Source organism: Zea mays, chromosome 2 (genome assembly GCF_902167145.1).
Source record: "Zea mays cultivar B73 chromosome 2, Zm-B73-REFERENCE-NAM-5.0, whole genome shotgun sequence".
In the NCBI taxonomy this organism is placed as follows: Eukaryota; Viridiplantae; Streptophyta; class Magnoliopsida; order Poales; family Poaceae; genus Zea; species Zea mays.
The window spans coordinates 146,198,707-146,217,088 of record NC_050097.1 but is presented as its reverse complement, the minus strand read 5'-3'; the positions used below and the strand labels follow the sequence as shown (position 1 = coordinate 146,217,088).

The window sequence follows — 18,382 nt, the reverse complement described above, 5'->3', positions numbered from 1 at the left end:
ACTCCGGCGAGCAATTCGCTGATGTTCAGTCGATGATCCCGCCCTTTAGTGCCACCGAAGATTCCCTGATGGTTTGCGCAAGCCCCTGAATTACTCGTAGCGTTCACCGGAAGGCCGGAGAGGATTCATCGACGGCGGTAGCTGGAATCCACGGTGGCGCGGAACTCCTCTCCTTTTTTCCCTCACAGATTTATGATGCGGTTAGGGTCTCCAGGTTATGGACTAGTGCGGAAGGGTCCCGGGTGCTGTTATACGGCGCGGGCGAGGTCTGAGAGCGGTCAGCAGCTCCGGCGTTCTTGCGGGGTCGTTGCGCGACAGCGGCGAAGAAAGGGGAAAGGTTCGCATGCGTCTGACCGAAGGGGCCAGTGCGCCAGGCCTCGCGTGCGAAGGAGACGGCTGAACCGGGCCCGCCTGCTAGTCGGGGTCCGTCGGTCGCGCGCGGGGAGGACAGAGGCTGACTGGTGGGCCCTGGTCGTCAGTTGCGAGCGCGAGTGGGAGCAAGTAGTGGGCCGCACGGTGGTGTGCAGGCGCTGGGCCTAAAATGAGGTGGGCGGCCCAACTAGCTTTTCTTTTTCTTTTTTCTTTTATATTTCTTTTTCCCTTTTATCACCTTTTCAAATTCAAACTCCTTTCAAATTTAAATTTCCATTCCTGTGGAAAAATTATCCTTAATTTTATATTATGTCTTGAGCAGCATCAAATTGGAGATATATTTATATATACATTGTTTTTATCTTAAATCTTTATATATTTTTTTTCTAACTTCTATAATTTTCTTCTCTATTCTAAATTTCCCCTTTGGGACTTTATTATTTTTCTTGTAACATTCGTTATTTTATTTTGTCACAATGTGCATACAAAAGAAAATCTTAGCATGATGCATATTTTAGTGGCATATATTTTCTTTGTTAATTATTTGTGTTTAAAGATGGTGTTCACATGATGACAAACAGGTGCAATTCACATAGGTAGATAAAGGAAGGCATTTTTCTCCTTTTTATATGATCTCTGACACTTTAGGTGTTACAAGCTGAGACCTTACTTCAGGAACAAACGCTCATGAGGTCAATTGTTTCCAAAGTTTTCGCTGATGCTTTTGGTTCGCCAAGCTCCACCAAAAGGCAGGGGGCATATGTTGGACACCAAAATGAGTGGACGGTCCGGCCCTTGGGCCCGGACGGTCCGCGTGTCCCGAGATTAGATTAACTCGGATGTTTATCCTTATCTCGTGCGTGGTTATCCATCTAATCACGTGGGAGTTGTTGGCTATCTCTTAGGAAAAGGTTCAGACCTCCTCCCCTACAAATATAAAGGGGTACAGCCTATTAAGAACCCCCAAACACATTCCAATCGAACCAATTACTTTACTTACTTTTCCTGCTCTAGGAGTAGATGTAGCATATTTATAGTTGTAGTCTTCTATATATCCACCTCCACCCCTATTTGACTCTATGTCGTCTAGATCCGTCTTGGGTGGCCTGCCGATCCCAAGATGACCCTAGGATCTCACCCCTCCCGGGGGCAAGATCTAGTTGTCCACCCAAGACCTCTTCCTCGAATTGATCTCTTAATTCCTAGGCGACTCCACATCGTTTGGGGACGCCCCGGGTGACCTGTCGACCCGAAGCAGCTTAAGATCTTTTCCCCCAGGGGACGAGATATAGATTCCAGCAAGGAGGAGGAAGACGACCCTGTCACCAGGTCGCGGACCGTCCAGCCCAGAGCTGTGGACCGTCCGGTGTGACGTAGGGAAGACACCGCTCCTGTGCCCAGGTCGCGGATCGTCCGACCCAAGGTTGCGGACCGTCCGCGCTGCCGCAGAGGGCACCGCCAGGCGGTACACCACCTAATGATTGGCACTGCCCAGATCGGCGCCAACATGGACCTATCCGTCAACATGTGCTTACTAGGGCAAGCAGCTTTGCTGCTAGATCTTCTTAGTGGACTGCCAGCGGTCTCGGAGCTCACACTATCGGTAAGTACGTGTCAACCGACACACATGCATTTTTATTATATATATGGCCTCCTTTTTCATTAATTAATTATATCATCCCCCTTATTCATTATTCTCGATATATATGATTGCATGTCGTTAGTTGTTAATTACCTGTATGCGTGCGTGCATGTGTGGCAGCGTGACGATGATATTCCACCAGCCGGTGATGATGATAGCCTCTAGAGTCTGCCATGCGTACCCGTGTGCATCAAGGCTTCACTTTCATAGCTTGCCCTTCTTGGTTACCGAGGAGGCCAGTCTGAGCGTGCACTGATCAAGTCTCTTCTCAAAGCTGCTGAGAACCTGGTGTCGGTCACCCTTTACATCCACCCCATCTTACAGAATTCGTTGCTCCTGCCGACGGACGCGATATCCGAAATAAAGGATTATCCTCGGGCGTCCACCAGGAGATGTAGATTCATTGTTGCTACAACTAATACCTAGATAGGGCTGCTAGTGTCGTCTGTCCGTGTTTGTTCGTTTGTTGTGTAAAACATGCATATGCATTGTACCACTCGATGATCTATACATGCTGCTAATATGAATCCTACTAGCTAGGCAATAATATGACGATCCTAGCTGGCTACGTATACGGTAATGAGCGAGATATAGCACTCTATATATACGTGGTGCATGGTACATATGCGTGTTTGTTTGTTTTTCTTATCAGGGTTGGAGGTTTTCTAATAGGATTGCGTTGTATTATTTGATCGTTTTTTATTTTTTAAGAGTGTGCTGAATCGGTGAGGAGTGAGGGAGATTTTAAGTCTTTTAGGCTAACAATTTTGGTCTTCTTTTGCGAGCAGCTGGAGTTGTTATATGGTGGTGTGTGTGACCTTGGTCCTACCCTCGAAAGAGCCGAAAACCGGATTTTGTTCCATTATCTAAAAAAATAATGACAGAGAGATGATAGGTAACACGAGGAGCCGGAGAGGCTCCCGAGCTAACGACACTTTGGAACCTAGCCCCATTCACGTCTAGAGGATCCAAACCACTATGGTTAAAGCTCTCACCGCATAATCAGAACATCCTACATGTAGCTGGGCCCAGCGAGCGCGACAGATGGTAGACCGCTAGTTAGATTAGAGGCATAAAAGATAGTGGGAGCCGACTCCTAGAACAATCCCTGTTCAAACCAGCGCAAGGCATCAGACAAGTCACCGGAACATCCGACTCGTGTGCAGGGCCTAACCATGCATATGTTAAACAGGTCCTTAACGGATAAGGACTAACCATGATAGATCATATCTACCAGACGGAATGGAGCAAGGCGCCACCATTGTGCATGAGAACATGCACAAGGATGACAAGATGCTTATAATCGGCAAGCAATAGTTGTTCATGAAGGAACTGCCGATACTACTCCATGAACATTACGGTAACTAGTGCTTCTCGCCATAAAAAATGCTTTAATACGAGAAGCACAAAGGTAAATGAATAAGGGCAACATCACCCTGATCGTGAGGCACGATCAAGGTAACAAGGCACTTACCTATAGAAAACCATGGAACAGGAGTGGCGATGCACCGGAAACTTGTGGCCATAAACGTGTGAAGATTTACGATTACCTTAACGATTGATTGTAGGTACGTATTAATAGTATAGGGACTTTCTAACCTAGCTAACCCTAATGTGTACAGGTTAACCTCTATCTTTCCTATTTTTAAGCTAACTCATTCTAATCCACTTAAATACATGGCTGGCTCGGCCTAGAAATACCCGCAGAGGGGCCGATCCTAGAAACCTTCTTAGATGTCCCCTTAAAGCCCATGGTTAAGGCCCATTCCCGCCCTGGTTGAATTCTGGCGATAACACATGCCCCCTGGTTTTGGCAATGGTAATTTCGTAACCACTGTTTCGGGTGTCTTGTTTTCCAACTTCCAAGGCTCAGAGGACAACATGCCCCTTCGATCTCAAGAACCGGCACAATGCAAACCCATCTTCAGTCTCAACCTTTACTTAAAGAATGACATCCCTTGTATTTGGCTGCAGAGACTGCCATGTGGGCCTGGCCTGTGCCAGGGTCCACTCGCAACGATTTTACCCTCTACAGCTGATTGCAGAAGAATCAGTTATTTAACCCCACCTCGCACACTGAACTCTCTGCCTGCCTTCTCAACCAACCAAACTAGCACTAGGCTCTCCCTTCGTTCGCAAACCATGGCTCTCTCTTCTTCTTCCTCTACCTCCTATTGTGTGCATGACTCCGATCGGGAGCCGACATCGGAATTGGACTCGATGGCCGCCTACGAGGCCCTCCCCCTCTACATTGGAATGTAGAGGAGTGGGACTTCTCAGTCGTTTTGGACGATGATGATGCCTCCATCACCGATGTTGAGGACTTCCAGTTCCTCCTAGTGAGGATATAAAGGAGAGCAAGGACGACCTCTTCCCCTGGGATGGGGCAGACGAGTCCTCAGAGGGCGAGGAGGATGATGCATCCTCTGAGGAGGACCCAATGGTGTAGGAGCCATTGTTCGTCTAGTTCTCTGAGGATGATGACGACGACGACGAAGGCGACAAGGACACCGACAAGGGAGCTGGCGACACCGGCGGTTCCATTAGCAGTGATGGCGACAGCGACAGTGATGACGACGATGACTGGGAGGACGACGACGACGGTAATGACAATGGTGGCGGTGAGGACGGCATGGATCCCCCGTGCAAGTGTCGTAAACTCGAGTAGGTCATACCACTAGTGACAGTTAGCATTTTTTATCAGCCGATAGATTGGCTTAGGGAAGAACTGGCCCTTTTCTATAAAAACTTTGTTTGTTTAATAATCGTCCATTAATTACTGATGGTGTATGAGGCGATCTCGTGAGAGTCGATGTCAACACATCAGTTTCTCTTCTTTGCACCACCTTTGAACCTGAGTAGCATATGATGCCTCCGCCTTACAGCTCCAGTTCTACCCCCAACATCTCATTTGAAGTAGAAACTTGAATCTTGCTATTGGCGCCGATCCAGGCACTAATCACTATGTTGAGAACCTGCGGCGGTGCTCTCTGCATAGGCGCAGATGGTCCGTGGCCAGGGGCCAAACGATCCACGACCTGGCACAGGGCTTGGGTTCCCTACCTGATGGGCCGAACGGTCCACGCCTAGAGGTCAGACAGTCCGCGGGGGCGCAGGGGCGGCGGAGTTCGTCGGCGGCGCCTAAATCTCGCTCCAGTGAGGGACCCGTCGGGGAGGAGAGATCCTAGGCTTCTTCTAGGGTCGGCAGGCCATCCTAGACACCTCTAATCAACATAGAGCCGAAGAGAAGCGAAGAATTTGGTTTAGGGAAAGGCCAACCTAGGTCTAAACTACAGCTACTCCTAATGCATAAGTAAAATGAGAAATAGACTTGATTTGATCGATTGTGGGGGGTCCCATCGGCCGTAGCCCTTCATCTATATAAAGGGGGAGGTCTGGATCCGCTAAAAGTTGTTTCCCGAGCTAATTCAGCGGTTTTAGATAACAAATCCCGTGAGAAACTTGGAACCCTAACTGATTCTGCGCACGCGTGGACCATCCGCGCCACCCCCGCGGACTGTCCGGGCCATGGACCGTCCGGCTTCAGAGCCAAATCGTTCGAGTGGTCATTTTCTGCACTCAACATATACCCCCTACCTTTTGGTGGAGGTTGACAAACCAAAAACATATGAACTAAGCCTGATGCAAGTCATCGGCTTTTCAATCCAATATGGTGATCATTCAATCGAGCCCCAATGCATAAAGGCCATTTTGGATTGCATCTTTCTCGGCCACCATTTGATCAATGGATCAAAAGGAATAGAATGGAGGTGCCCCAGCCTGAATAGACAAAGGGTCTATGCATATACCATGGGTTCATCGTCGTACCATCCCATATTGAACAGGACAATATATCGACGAGTAGGCGGGTGGAAAGCATCCTGGCATCACAGGATGAATAGGCGATGCTTGTTGCATCGTCTTTTGGGCCGTTTTGTTCGATCGTTTTGTTTTAGCTGGTGGCCGTGGTTTCTTTGTTGGCCGATCACATAGAACTCCCTTCTTGATAGCATATATGGAGAGCAAATGATCAAAAGTAGGGCCGGCTTTGACGAGCCGACCATGTGTGCTTTGCCCTTGTGTTTCTTTCCTTGCTTTATGTGGAGGCTGACGCCTCTGGCCATAGGCGGACTGTCCGGCTGAGTCAGCCAGACCATCCACATGAGCACCAGACCATCCGCACCCAGGTGCCAGACAGTTTGCAATGCTTGAGTCAAGGAGTTTTGCTCGGCTGCTTGGTTGAGCCTGTTCCTCGGTGCCTCCGAACTTGTTAGTCTTTCTGTCTAGAGCTTTCCGAGCAATCCCTTCTTGTGATATATTTGATGTGCAAGGATCGCCAATGATGGTTTTTTTGTCTTTGCATTTATCAGCCACTTCAGGCCGAACCAAGACCCTTTTGCATGTGGGTTCTATTGTATTCACAGGAAATGGGTGTGTGTCCACTTGCATCTACTGAAAAGCCAACCGGCCCTCATTTATGGCCGATTGTATCTATCAACCGAAAACATTACAATCATTGGTGGCATGGGAAAAAGAATTATGGCACTTACAATAAGCACGTCTCTTTAATTCATCCATAGGAGGAATAGTATGAGTTAATTTAATGTAGCTATTTTTTAGTAGCTCGTCAAATATCCTATTGCATTTGGCAACATTAAAGGTAAATTTAATCTCTTCTTGCCAATTCTTCTGAACTGGCTATAAGGAAGAACATGCAGAAGATTTGGCCTTTGTTGGCCAAACAAACTCAGCGGTATATACATCTGCGGATTCATCATCTGAATTATCACGCTCTACTACATGTATAGTATGGGTGGCCGATTTTGATGTCTCCTTAAATCGGCTTTCATAGGCTAACACCCGATGATGTAGCTGAGCTATTGAAAAGAACTGGGTCCCATATAACTTGTCTCTTAAGTAGGATAGCAACCCATTAAAAGCCAGCCCTGCTAGCTCTTTGTCTACGACATGGATCCAAAAGCATCGATTTCTAGTGTCCCGGAACCTCTAGATATAATCGTTAACCGTTTCTTCGTGTCCCTATCGGACTGAGCTAAATCTACTAGCCCTAATTCATATTCCTTGGAAAAGAAATGTTCGTGAAATTTACTCTCCAAATCATTCCAGGAATTAATGGAATTAGGAGGCAGGGCGGCGTACCATGCAAAAGCGGTACCAGTAAGGGATAAAGAAAATAAATGAACACGAAATGCTTCCCCATCGACCAATTCACCTAGGTGTGCTAGGAACTGGCCTATGTGTTCGTGTGTGCTTCTCCCATTTTCACTAGAAAACTTAGAAAACCCCAGTATCCTTGCCCCTTGTGGATATGGGACAGTGTCAAGCCGGTGATCATATGGCTTCTAATATGCTTGCCCCACTCTAGCTACACTAACTCCTAGCCTATCTCGAAATAGTTCAGCCATCTCTTCCCTAATTTTCTCCATTACGCCCAGTGGCAGACCACCAGACCATATGCTGTGCGGTTCATTCGGTCAGGCATTGTTATGCCGACCCTCTTGCCGTGACCGATCGATAATGTTGATCGGCCTATGATCATATGGCGTGCTGTGGTTTAAATTACTCGGTTTGTTCTAACATGTGGGCAACAATACTGCAATCTAGACACAAGTAAGGGTCCATTTGGCATGGTTCTTTGGGTGGCTCTAGCTCTAGCTCATCGTGAAGCCCACCAAATGGTAAAAAATGGCTTCTCGTTGAGAGAGCCATTCTAAAAACCTAGCTTCTACCGGCTCCTACACTTTTCTCATACATCATTCGAAATAAACACAGGAGAAGCCGTTTTGCCAAACAAATTGTAAAACAACTCTGGCTCATCAGGAGAAGCAAAGGAGCTAGAGGAGCCATAGCTATTTTTAGAGGAACCGGAGCCCTACTAAAGGGGGCCTAAGTGATGGGTGAATTAGTAGAGGAGGCTATGCGCGAGGGTGAGGTTGGGGTAACGAGTGCCCGCAACCGCATAGGCGCGGATTTTGCATGGAAAATGCCGCAGCTTACAAAGAATTTGTATTTCTGATTCTCGTAGGGCGGATGGGGTCAACCCTATTTAAAATATTTTTGTTGTTGTTTTTAATCCTTAGTTTATGTTTCATACAAAGGATTTGCGTTTTCTAATTAGGTCAACCAAATCGATTTCTACTATCAATTTGCTACCGTACGTGCTTCTTTGTTGTTGATTTGTCTTGCTCTTGCACATCATTATCCTTCCTATTGAGAGGAGAGTAGAAGGTTTAGTTAGAACTCATCCTTCGTACGTGTCCATGAGTGCACACGTGTTAAAGAAATAAGGAGTAACATATATGACACCAGGCATGCATGCATTTTTAGTTTCTTACACATCATAAGGTTAAATAAAAATTGTACATCTTGATAAGTTATACAACGGTGTTAGTTGGTAACTTTTCATTTGAATTCATTTACTACGTCAAAATGCGATTTGAAATTTTTCTTTGTCTAGTGTAAAAAAAGACACTTTGCAAATAAACTCTTTGCCTACTGTAAAAAAAGATACTCGACAAAGAAGCTATTTGCCGAGTAATTTTTTTTGCCAAGCATTTTTTGTCTGGACTCGACAAAGAGCTTCTTTGCGACTGCCACTATTAAGAAAGCTCTATGCCTACGTTGAGGTATAATTTTTACAAGCAATTTTGGTTATGGAGCACCAATGAAAATAAATTGGCCATCCCGACACGAGAACATACCGTGGAAACACTTTTCACTAGCGATTTATTTAAGAAATTGTGCGTAGAAATCATATTTGTACTAGTGATTCCTCAAGAAAACCGCTAGTACAAATCGTGTCATTTCTATAGATGATTTTTTAACGAACAACCAGTACAAATACGATTTCTACCGACGTTTCTTAAGAAAACGACATGTAAAAATCATTTGAAATCAAATTTTTTGAGATTTTCAAATGACCTCTTAAGAAAAAACCACCAAAATAAAATTTGTAGATCTCTAAAAGTTGTGAAAATTTGTAGTTGACAACTTTTTTATTTGAAATCATTTGGGACATAAAAATTGCATCTGAATATGACAAACTTTATAATGCAAATTTTGCGAACGTCCTCGGATGAAAAATGTACCAAAATAATAGCTGTAGAACTTATAAAGCTATTTAACTTTGTAGTTGACAAATATTTCGTTTGAATTGATTTACAACTTGAAAGAAACAGTTTATACTCGGTTTGTAAGTTCTAATATGTGGGCAACAAAATTGTAATCTAGACACAACTAAAATAAGATTTTGCTGTTTTTCATACAAATGATTTATACTAGTGGTTTTCTTAGGCCAACCACCAGGGGAAATCAATTTTACTGGCGGTTCTCTTAACTGAATTGCCAATATAAATCAATTTGGTACGGTGTTTCTTTGTACTGGTGTACCTAAAAACACTCGGTAAATAATTTGGCTGAATTTTTTAGTTGTACAAGATCTGCAGTCGTCGTCTAATCTGATTCAATCGAGAATTTGAGTTGTCCGTCTCCTCCTCGTCCTTCTCGACTTCGGTGTCCTCGTCCTCGAAAGTGGTGGGCAGCTGGTAGCGACAGAGAGGACAGACGGTGTTGCGATGGAGCCACTGGAAGATGCAGTGCTGGTGGAAGATGTGGGAGCAGGGCATGGCCCGAAGCATCGACGTAGCTGCCGTGTCGTCCTTCTTCGGCCTGTTTGGTTGTTAGGATGAGTAGAGCTCGGTTGAAGTCTAGATGCAGGTTGAGCGTGGCCTGTACAGGCTGATGCAACCAACAATTGCAATACGTGTTTGGTTGTTTGGTCCCAATTAGCTAGGATCAACATGGCTCATGTTTGGTTTACCGTATTTATGAAAGGTTACATGAGCTGACACATAAAACTGAAAGGTATACCTTTCATAAAACTGACAAAAGGACACATGTTTAGCCGTATACCGTATTACATGAGCTGGGAATTACACAAAAAATCAACATTTTAAAACTGACAATTACGCAAAGATCAAGCCAAGCGGCAACATGTCCCATGGTTTTGTTCAACACTGACAATTACACAAGATTGACATGATAAAATTGCACAAGTGAATCTGAAATTACACCAATATGAAATTACACGTCTAAAATTACACCAATATGCTTCAGTAAATTGCTAAACTAAGATAAAAGAAAACTAGAAATCAAACGTAATTTCATAGAATCCATCTCCTCACAGAATTAGTTGTCACTGGAGCATCCTAGCTACAAATAAGATAAAAGAAAAATGGCAGTTGTGTATTCCGCATACGTCTAAAATCACAGCTGGATCCTAGCTACAAATAGAATGACACAGAACTATTGTGTAATGAAGTAGAATGCATAGAAACATTCATAGATAAAAGAAAACTGGAAATCAAACGTGAACAATACATACAAATTCAAGATCAGTTCGATCGATGACCAAGAAAGTCCAAAATACGAATACAGGAGCTTGCGAAACCTGACATTGATGGAACGCAATGCAAGCAGCCGCTAGCTTTCCCAAAGCGACAAAAAAATAACTAAAAAAGCCAACATTTTCGTTCAAGGATGAGAGGCAATAATAAACCAAACAGTTCTGAAATAAGAGAAGAGAAGAACAATCACACAGAAAGTTTCCCAGATCAAGTGATGAGAGGCAATAATAAACCAAACAGTTCTGAAATAAGAGCAGAGAAGAACAATCACGCAGAAAGTTTCCCAGATCAAGTGATGAGAGGCAATAATAAACCAAACAGTTCTGAAATAAGAGCAGAGAAGAACAATCACGCAGAAAGTTTCCCAGATCAAGTGAATCGGAATCAAGATAGGACACTAGGACTTGTAAATATGAAATAGTTATTAATATTAGCCTCAGCTCAGTAAAATTGATCCTACATGACAGTGTAGCCAGCTACTAAATACTGATAAAGGATATAGATAGGAGTAAACCAAACAGTTCTGAAATAAGAGCAGAGAAGAACAATCATGCAGAAAGTTTCCCAGATCAAGTGTAGCATATCTGTTCTTAAACACCAAAAACGGCAAAACAACATAAATGACTGTTATTAGTGGCTGGCTAACTGAGTAGGCTTAATATTCACTTTTGTTATCATCATTGGCATAAAGGACACACACATCAGATCAAGTGTAGCATATCAGTTCTCAAACAGGGAAATCCATAGGACTCAGGGAAACATCATTGTTCTCAAGTACCAAATCTGTTCTTAATCAGGATAAAGGAGAGACACATCAGATAAACTGTAGCATATCTGTTCTTAAACAGGGAAACCCATTGAACTCAGGGATACATCATTGTTCTTAAGTAGCATCTAGTATAGATGGAATAGAGCAAGTGGACCAAATCTGTTCTTAAACAGTATAGATGCCCTAAATAGACCCATAGAACTCAGGGATACATCATTGTTCTAGACAGATCAGATCACATCAGTTGTGGTAGTGCTTGGCTAGGAAAGTCTTGAGCCATAGGTCACGATCATCAGGAGTCATGTCCAGGAACACCAGGGAGGTGGCCTTGTGCTCCATCATGTGGTTTAGGGCATACATGAGAGCCTCCCTAGAGAACCCAGGACAGTTGATTACATCATTGTAGATCCCAGGTGCTGCTTCAGCATGGATGCTTTCACGGACAGCAGCAGCAACATCAGATACAGCCTCTTTCATCCCATTGAACACAGCAACATCTTCATCAGTCATGTACCTCTTCCTCTTCCCTAAGTTGGACATAGGCTTGGTATCAATGGAGTCACCAGGGGTACCCTTATCAACAGTCTTTCCCTTGCCAGTTAGATTGGAAGCATCAACAAACTCTGAGGTCACTTCAATGCCATCATCTAGGATGTCAACAATGTCACTTGGCTTGCCCAAAGGCTCATTTGAACCCATTGCAAACCTACCAGTGGCAACCCCACTTCCAAATATGATTTGCATAGCCATATAGTTCTCTATGGGCCTATTGAGGTAATCAGCATCTTTTGGGTGATCCTATTGAGTTAGCAACTCAAGTTAGCAATTTCAAGTTAGACCAAATTAGAGAAATGAAAGGTGTTGGTCCTAACCTTGATGTAAGCAGCATAATGACCCTCTTCTAAGCTTATGACAAAGGTATCCTCATCCCAAAGAGCGCCACTAATGTCCTTTAGTTTGCAAACTTTGACCCACCTAGACCTCCACTTACGAAGGTGATTGTACACTTGCTGGCCTGTTACTTCTTGGCCACAGAACTCGGAGACATTTTTAGCAACAGAGTTAAGGTGGATTTCCTTAAAACCCTTGTCAGTCCTAACCCCAGTACCTATCAAGTCAACAAAACGGCGTAGAACAAACCCAGACATTGCGGCACTCCACCTAAGAGCAGGCCTAGCCCCCTGGCTACCAACCCCAGACACCATGTCAGCCATAGCTGGAACAAGTAAAAGATTAGGGGGAAGACATATAGATATTCTCAGCATAGGAAAGTATAAGTAGAAATAGTAGTAATGTCAGCATAGGAAAGTAGAAGTAGAAGTAGTAGTAATCATCATTGCTTGTCAACAATGGTATCAGGATGTAAGTAATGTCATCATTAGCAACTAGGCACATCACACAAAGAAAGTGACAATGTTCATCATTGCTAATAGACAATGTTCTCAGCATGGAACTAGATCTTATAGATCTATGAGCAACTTAGCACAGTACATAATGACCACTATCCCCTATTTTGCCACATCTGTTGAGCCCAATTGTCCCTGGTAGCAGACCAGGCAGCATTGTCCATGACAGGGTCAAGGGGAGCTCCCTCATGAACTTGATTTGCAGCCCATGTGTCTTCTAGTGGAATATGTTCATCATTCCCATGACGAAGAATCCAGTTGTGGAGGATACAACAGGCTAGAACTAGCTTTACTTGTGTCTTGTATGGATGGAAAGGTTTGTTGTATAATATTTTGAATCTGTTCTTCAAAGCACCAAAGGCCCTCTCTATTGTCACCCTTAGTGATGAATGTCTAAGGTTGAAGAGCTCTTTTGGGTTCTGTGGATTCCTCCCCCCATATTCGCTCAAGTGGTACCGTGTGGCACGATAAGGGGGTAAAAACCCAGGCCTGACAGCATAACCAGCATCCACAAGGTAAAATTTACCTAACATCATAGATCATGTATTAGGGAATACCAAGGGAAGTGTGTATTGTGTAGACCAATACTAATTTTTTACCTTGGGGCACTTTTAGACCATCTTCTCTCTCAAGGGCATCAGCAAGGATAAGGGCATCATGTGCTGATCCCTCCCAGCCAGCAAGAACATATGTAAACCTTAGATCAAAGTCTACAGCAGCTAAGATGTTCTGTGTTGTGGTGTGTTTCCTGCCAAGGAAGGCAACTCTCTGATTTCTAGGAACTCTTGCTAGCACATGAGTGCCATCAATGGCACCAATACAGTCCTACACATTAGGGCAAACATTTGTTACTACAAACCCTACACATGAAAAGGAAGGGATTAGTAGTGGTGTGTTTGGATGGCTGACCTTGAAATAGGGGTACCATCTGTGGCTATCTCTAATTTTGGTTGGTGTAGCAGTTGAAGGTGGCAAGATCATTTCATTTCTCAGTTCACCAACAGCATACAACACTTCCCTGAAGTATCTGCTGATGGTCTCAATAGACCTTCGAAAGGTCATGTGTACAACTCTAAACCTTTGATTATGACCTACCACATGTAAAAACATGGCAACCTGCTCCTCTACTGAGCTATGAATGCTATCTCTCAATAGCTGCCTAGTGCGAAAAAGGTCACACAACTGCATAAAAGGGGCCCTTCTCATCCTAAGTAAGTCAACACACTCAACATCAGTGGATTCATAAATGAATCTCAGGTTGTTTTGTCTCTCTTGGTCTCTTTGGTGCATTGGGCCATAAGTGATAGACCTCCTAGCATGCAGTCGGTGCCTCAACCATGCATCCAACCAGGCTGACATAACTGCTACAAGGACCACGGCCTTTGCAATTAGCCGCCGACGTGCAATAGCAGGATCCATTGCTAGAGTAATAAAATAGAAAAGGAGATTAGAGGTCTAAGTTGGCTCACATGTACTATGCTAGTTGCTAAAAAGGAATTTCATAGAACATTGATCTATAGCTCAGAAAATAACAGTTTTATCATAGTGATGTGCTAGTTGCAAATATATGATAACAAATTTTTACACGAGCCACGGCTGCGACATACAAGAGATGCGCCACCCAGAGGCATTGAATCATCACATACCATTAATTGATAGCTCAGAGACTTAAACAAGTATGAGAACAGCAAGTTGCAACAATAGTTCACCCAGTTTAGACATTAAAGGTAGCATTCAGCTCAAAATAACAGAAATAACAATGACAAGGTAACATTCAACTTAAAATAATAGAATAGACAGTGACAAAGGTAACATTAAGCTCCAAATAACATAATAGATAGAATAGACAATATCATCGATCCTAGTTAATTAGGACCGAGAAAGGTGCCATGTTGATCCTGGCTAAATAGGATCAAACAACCAAACATGTATTAAATATACACATGAATGGTTCAAATTACTCAAATGTTTCTAATTCCAATTGTAACATGAATGGTTCAAATTACACATGAATGGTTCATATATAGTAACATATATTAAGTGCTGGCCTAAATGTACCATTCTTTTCTTGTTTTCACAAGTTTAATGTATACGAATATGAACAAGCAAAGGGAACAGGGATTACAGTTTACTTCAAACAGCATCTTGGCCTCATGGGTATCAATCAGAACATGCGTGTGATATGAATGTGGAGTATGTGTGTTGTGTGTATCTAGTTGCAACCAATAAAAACAGAACATGACATGCGGGTAATTGTTATTTCAGTAGTAGATTTGAACAAACCTCAGCAGTCTTAATTAGATCCAATGGGTGTTTACATATATTTGTAATTATTTTACTCAAAGATGCCTACCAGGAGGATGTCTGGAAATTGAGGGATAGATCTATTGATAACACATCAGTCATTTGCACATGAAATAACTTGCTAGACAACAATGAGTACATGAGTAATTTGAACACTAAAATTATACAGGCAAATTTCAGCAAAGAAATAACCTGCGCATGAGTAATTTGAACCATTTATTCAGCAATCCTAACATAGAAATGAGTACAATTCTTAATGAAGGTGCAACTGCAAAAACCAGACCTAAAGAACATATCTTGAAATCTAGCTAGAGAGCAGGCTATTGAAAGAGCTCGACATGGACTCAACATTCTCAGATCTGAGAAAACACACTACCAAGTGTGATATGTTAGGGTTCCAGGCAAGGCAGCGGCAAAGCAACAGAGACTGCTTGGTCCTGATTTCTCAAAATTAGGACAAGGGGAGTATCTCTAGCCCAAGATTCTCAGATCTGAGAGCTCATACCTTTTGACGAAACCTGAACGAACCAGATCCTCAAAAGTGAGGGGAGTGGAGGGTGTGAGAGCTCGAGAGCGATATGAGACGGGGGAGGGAGAGCTCGAGGGCGAGAGGAGACGGGGAGAGGAGATGGGGGAGAGAGAGCTCATACCTTTTGACGAAACCTTAAGGAACCAGATCCTCAACAGCGAGGGGAGTCGAGGGTGCGAGAGCTCGAGGGCGAGAGGAGCCGGGGGAGGGAGAGCTCGGGGGCGAGAGGAGCCGGGGGAGTGAGAGCTCGGGGGCGAGAGGAGCTCGAGGGCGAGAGGAGACGAGGGAGGGAGAGAGGAGATGAAAACCCTAGCGTGTGCGCGAATGGAGAGCAAGAGCGTGTGCGCGAATGGCCCAGCGCATCCTGGCTCTCCAGGAACGCAGATTTCCACCGTATCCCGCGGGCCTAGATTGAGACCGATATTTGCACGAGCGTGGCCTGGCCCAAAACCAAATACAGTCAACCAAACATGTACACTCATTTTATTTTTGCATCTGATGGGGCATGCACCCACGGACGCACCCAACCAAACAGATGGCTTGTGATCAGGACCAGCGATATCGGCCAATGGGTTGAGGCAGATGCCACAGTCGTCGTCGTCGTGCTTAGCGGTTGGCACCACCTCCTTGAGCCCCAGGATGGCTTCGCTGTAAGCGGGGATGCAAGCACGCTTGTTGTTGCGAGCAGTAGCAGCGTCGTCCCCGGCGTCCTCGTGTGAGGGCGGGGATGGGGATGGGGATGGGGATCGGGGACGGGTTCGAGGCCGGTGGCGATCAACGTAGGGAGCCAAGGCCAAGGCTACATAGAGATCGTCCTCATCATCAAGATGATCCGGTCGACGGCCGCGGTTGGCGAGCTCCGCCCCGTCCATGTGGAACCACTCTAACCACACCGGATCCATCTCCGGCCGGTCGTCTAGCTAGTAGCTACTAGCTAGTGGGCGGTGCAGTGGTGGCGGCGGGCCGGCGGCAGATGGCAGGCGACGACGATGGGATATTTATTAGGAGCGAGGTTTCGATAAGCAAAAGCAGGAGGCCAGCTGATGGGGTTTCGATCTCAACTAGTCGCATATATAGACGAGGAGGACGGCTGATAACGATGCCTCTGGGGTTCCGATTCCGAGCTGGGGATCACGGCCCGCAATCTATCTAGGAATGCGTGGCCGTCGATCGATCGGATATATTCCAGCCTCCGAGCAGCTAGCCATATGCATGCATCGCTCCCTTGTCTTGTCAGCCGAGTGCCACAGAATATTCATGACGTCATAATTTTTAAGATTTAAAATTGAAATCAAAATCAAAATCTAGCATGCAAAATACTTCTCTATGTTTCAATCCTGTTAAATAGCTCCACAATATATAGTCAGCTCAAGTCACATATGCTATGTGTCTGGTTCCATATAAATACCATACCACGTTACAAGACAAAGAAAATAAAAAAATAGATCACGGATTACAAGACATCTCCCATGTTTGTTAGACAATTATACAAGCTACACTTAGTAGAAAAAAGCTCAAAACCGACTGAAAATCATTTTTACCTTTAATTTTTTTAGTTTTCCAAATGCCCTCATATAAGAAAAATCAGCAATATAAAAATTGAAGATCTCTAAAAGTTATGAAACTTTATAGTTCACAACCATTTTATTTGAAATTATTTTGGCTCTCAAAAATTCCATATAAATTTGTAAGATTTAAAATTGAAATCAAAATCAAAATCTAGCATGCAAAATACTTGTATATTTTTCAATCCTGTTAAATAGCTCCACAATATATAGTCAGCTCAAGTCACATATGCTATGTGCGTAGTTTCATAGAAATATCATACCACGTTACAAACAAAAGAAATAAAAAAATAGATCACGGATTACAAGACATCTTCCATGTTTGTTAGACAATTATACAAGCTACACTTTGTAGAAAAAAGCTCAAAACCTTCTATTTCTACACAATGAAAATCATTTTCACCCTTAATTTTTTGAGTTTTCCAAATGCCCTCGTATGAAAAAATCAGCAATATAAAAGTTGTAGATCTATAAAAGTTATGAAACTTTGTAGTTGACAATTTTTTATTTATAATTATTTCGGCTCTCAAAAATTGCATATAAATTTGTAAGATTTAAAATTGAAATCAAAATCAAAATCTTGCATGCAAAATACTTGTCTATGTTTCAATCCTGTTAAATAGCTCCACAATATATAGTCAGCTCAAGTCACATATGCTATGTGTCTGGTTTCATAGAAATACCATACCACACAAAAGAAATAAAAAAATAGATCACAGATTACAAGACATCTCCCATGTTTGTTACACAATTATACAAGCTACACTTAGTAAGCTCAAAACCTTCTATTTCTACAGACTGAAAATCATTTTTACCCTTAATTTTTTTAATTTTCCAAATGCCCTCATATAAGAAAAATCAGCAATATAAAAATTGTAGATCTCTAAAAGTTATGAAACTTTTTAGTTGACAACCTTTTTATTTGAAATTATTTTGGCTCTCAAAAATTCCATATAAATTTGTAAGATTTAAAATTGTAATCAAAATCAAAATCTAGCATGCAAAATACTTGTATATGTTTCGATCCTGTTAAATAGCTCCACAATATATAGTCAGCTCAAGTCACATATGTTATGTGCGTGGTTTCATAGAAATATCATACCACGTTACAAAACAAAAGAAATAAAAAAAAATAGATCACAGATTACAAGACATCTCCCATGTTTGTTAGACAATTATACAAGCTACACTTAGTAGAAAAAGCTCAAAACCTTCTATTTCTACAGACTGAAAATCATTTTACCCTTAATTTTTTTAGTTTTCCAAATGGCCTCATATAAGAAAAATCAGCAATATAAAAGTTGTAGATCTCTAAAAGTTATGAAACTTTGTAGTTGACAACCTTTTTATTTGAAATTTTTTTGGCTCT

The 18,382-nt window shown here is 43.1% G+C and overlaps 1 protein-coding gene across 1 annotated transcript; it reads right to left on the bottom strand.

The window, feature by feature from the left end:
* Nucleotides 1–9,459: 9,459 nt before the first annotated feature.
* LOC103647064 (E3 ubiquitin-protein ligase RNF181 homolog) lies at nucleotides 9,460–16,350 on the bottom strand. The gene is made up of 2 exons (XM_008671631.2): nucleotides 15,982–16,350; nucleotides 9,460–9,696 (listed from the first exon to the last, which is right to left on the bottom strand). Exons 1-2 carry the CDS (start codon nucleotides 16,348–16,350, stop codon nucleotides 9,460–9,462), a joined length of 606 nt encoding a protein of 201 aa, XP_008669853.1.
* Nucleotides 16,351–18,382: the final 2,032 nt, after the last annotated feature.

Excerpts from the sequence above, each read along its gene's own strand:
- LOC103647064 (XM_008671631.2), bottom strand. The coding sequence starts at position 16,350 with ATGGATCCGGTGTGGTTAGAGTGGTTCCACATGGACGGGGCGGAGCTC. Across the intron at positions 9,697-15,981 it reads GTCCTGATCACAAGCCATCT|AAGGACGACACGGCAGCTAC; the intron begins GTTTGGTTGGGT and ends AACAGGCCGAAG.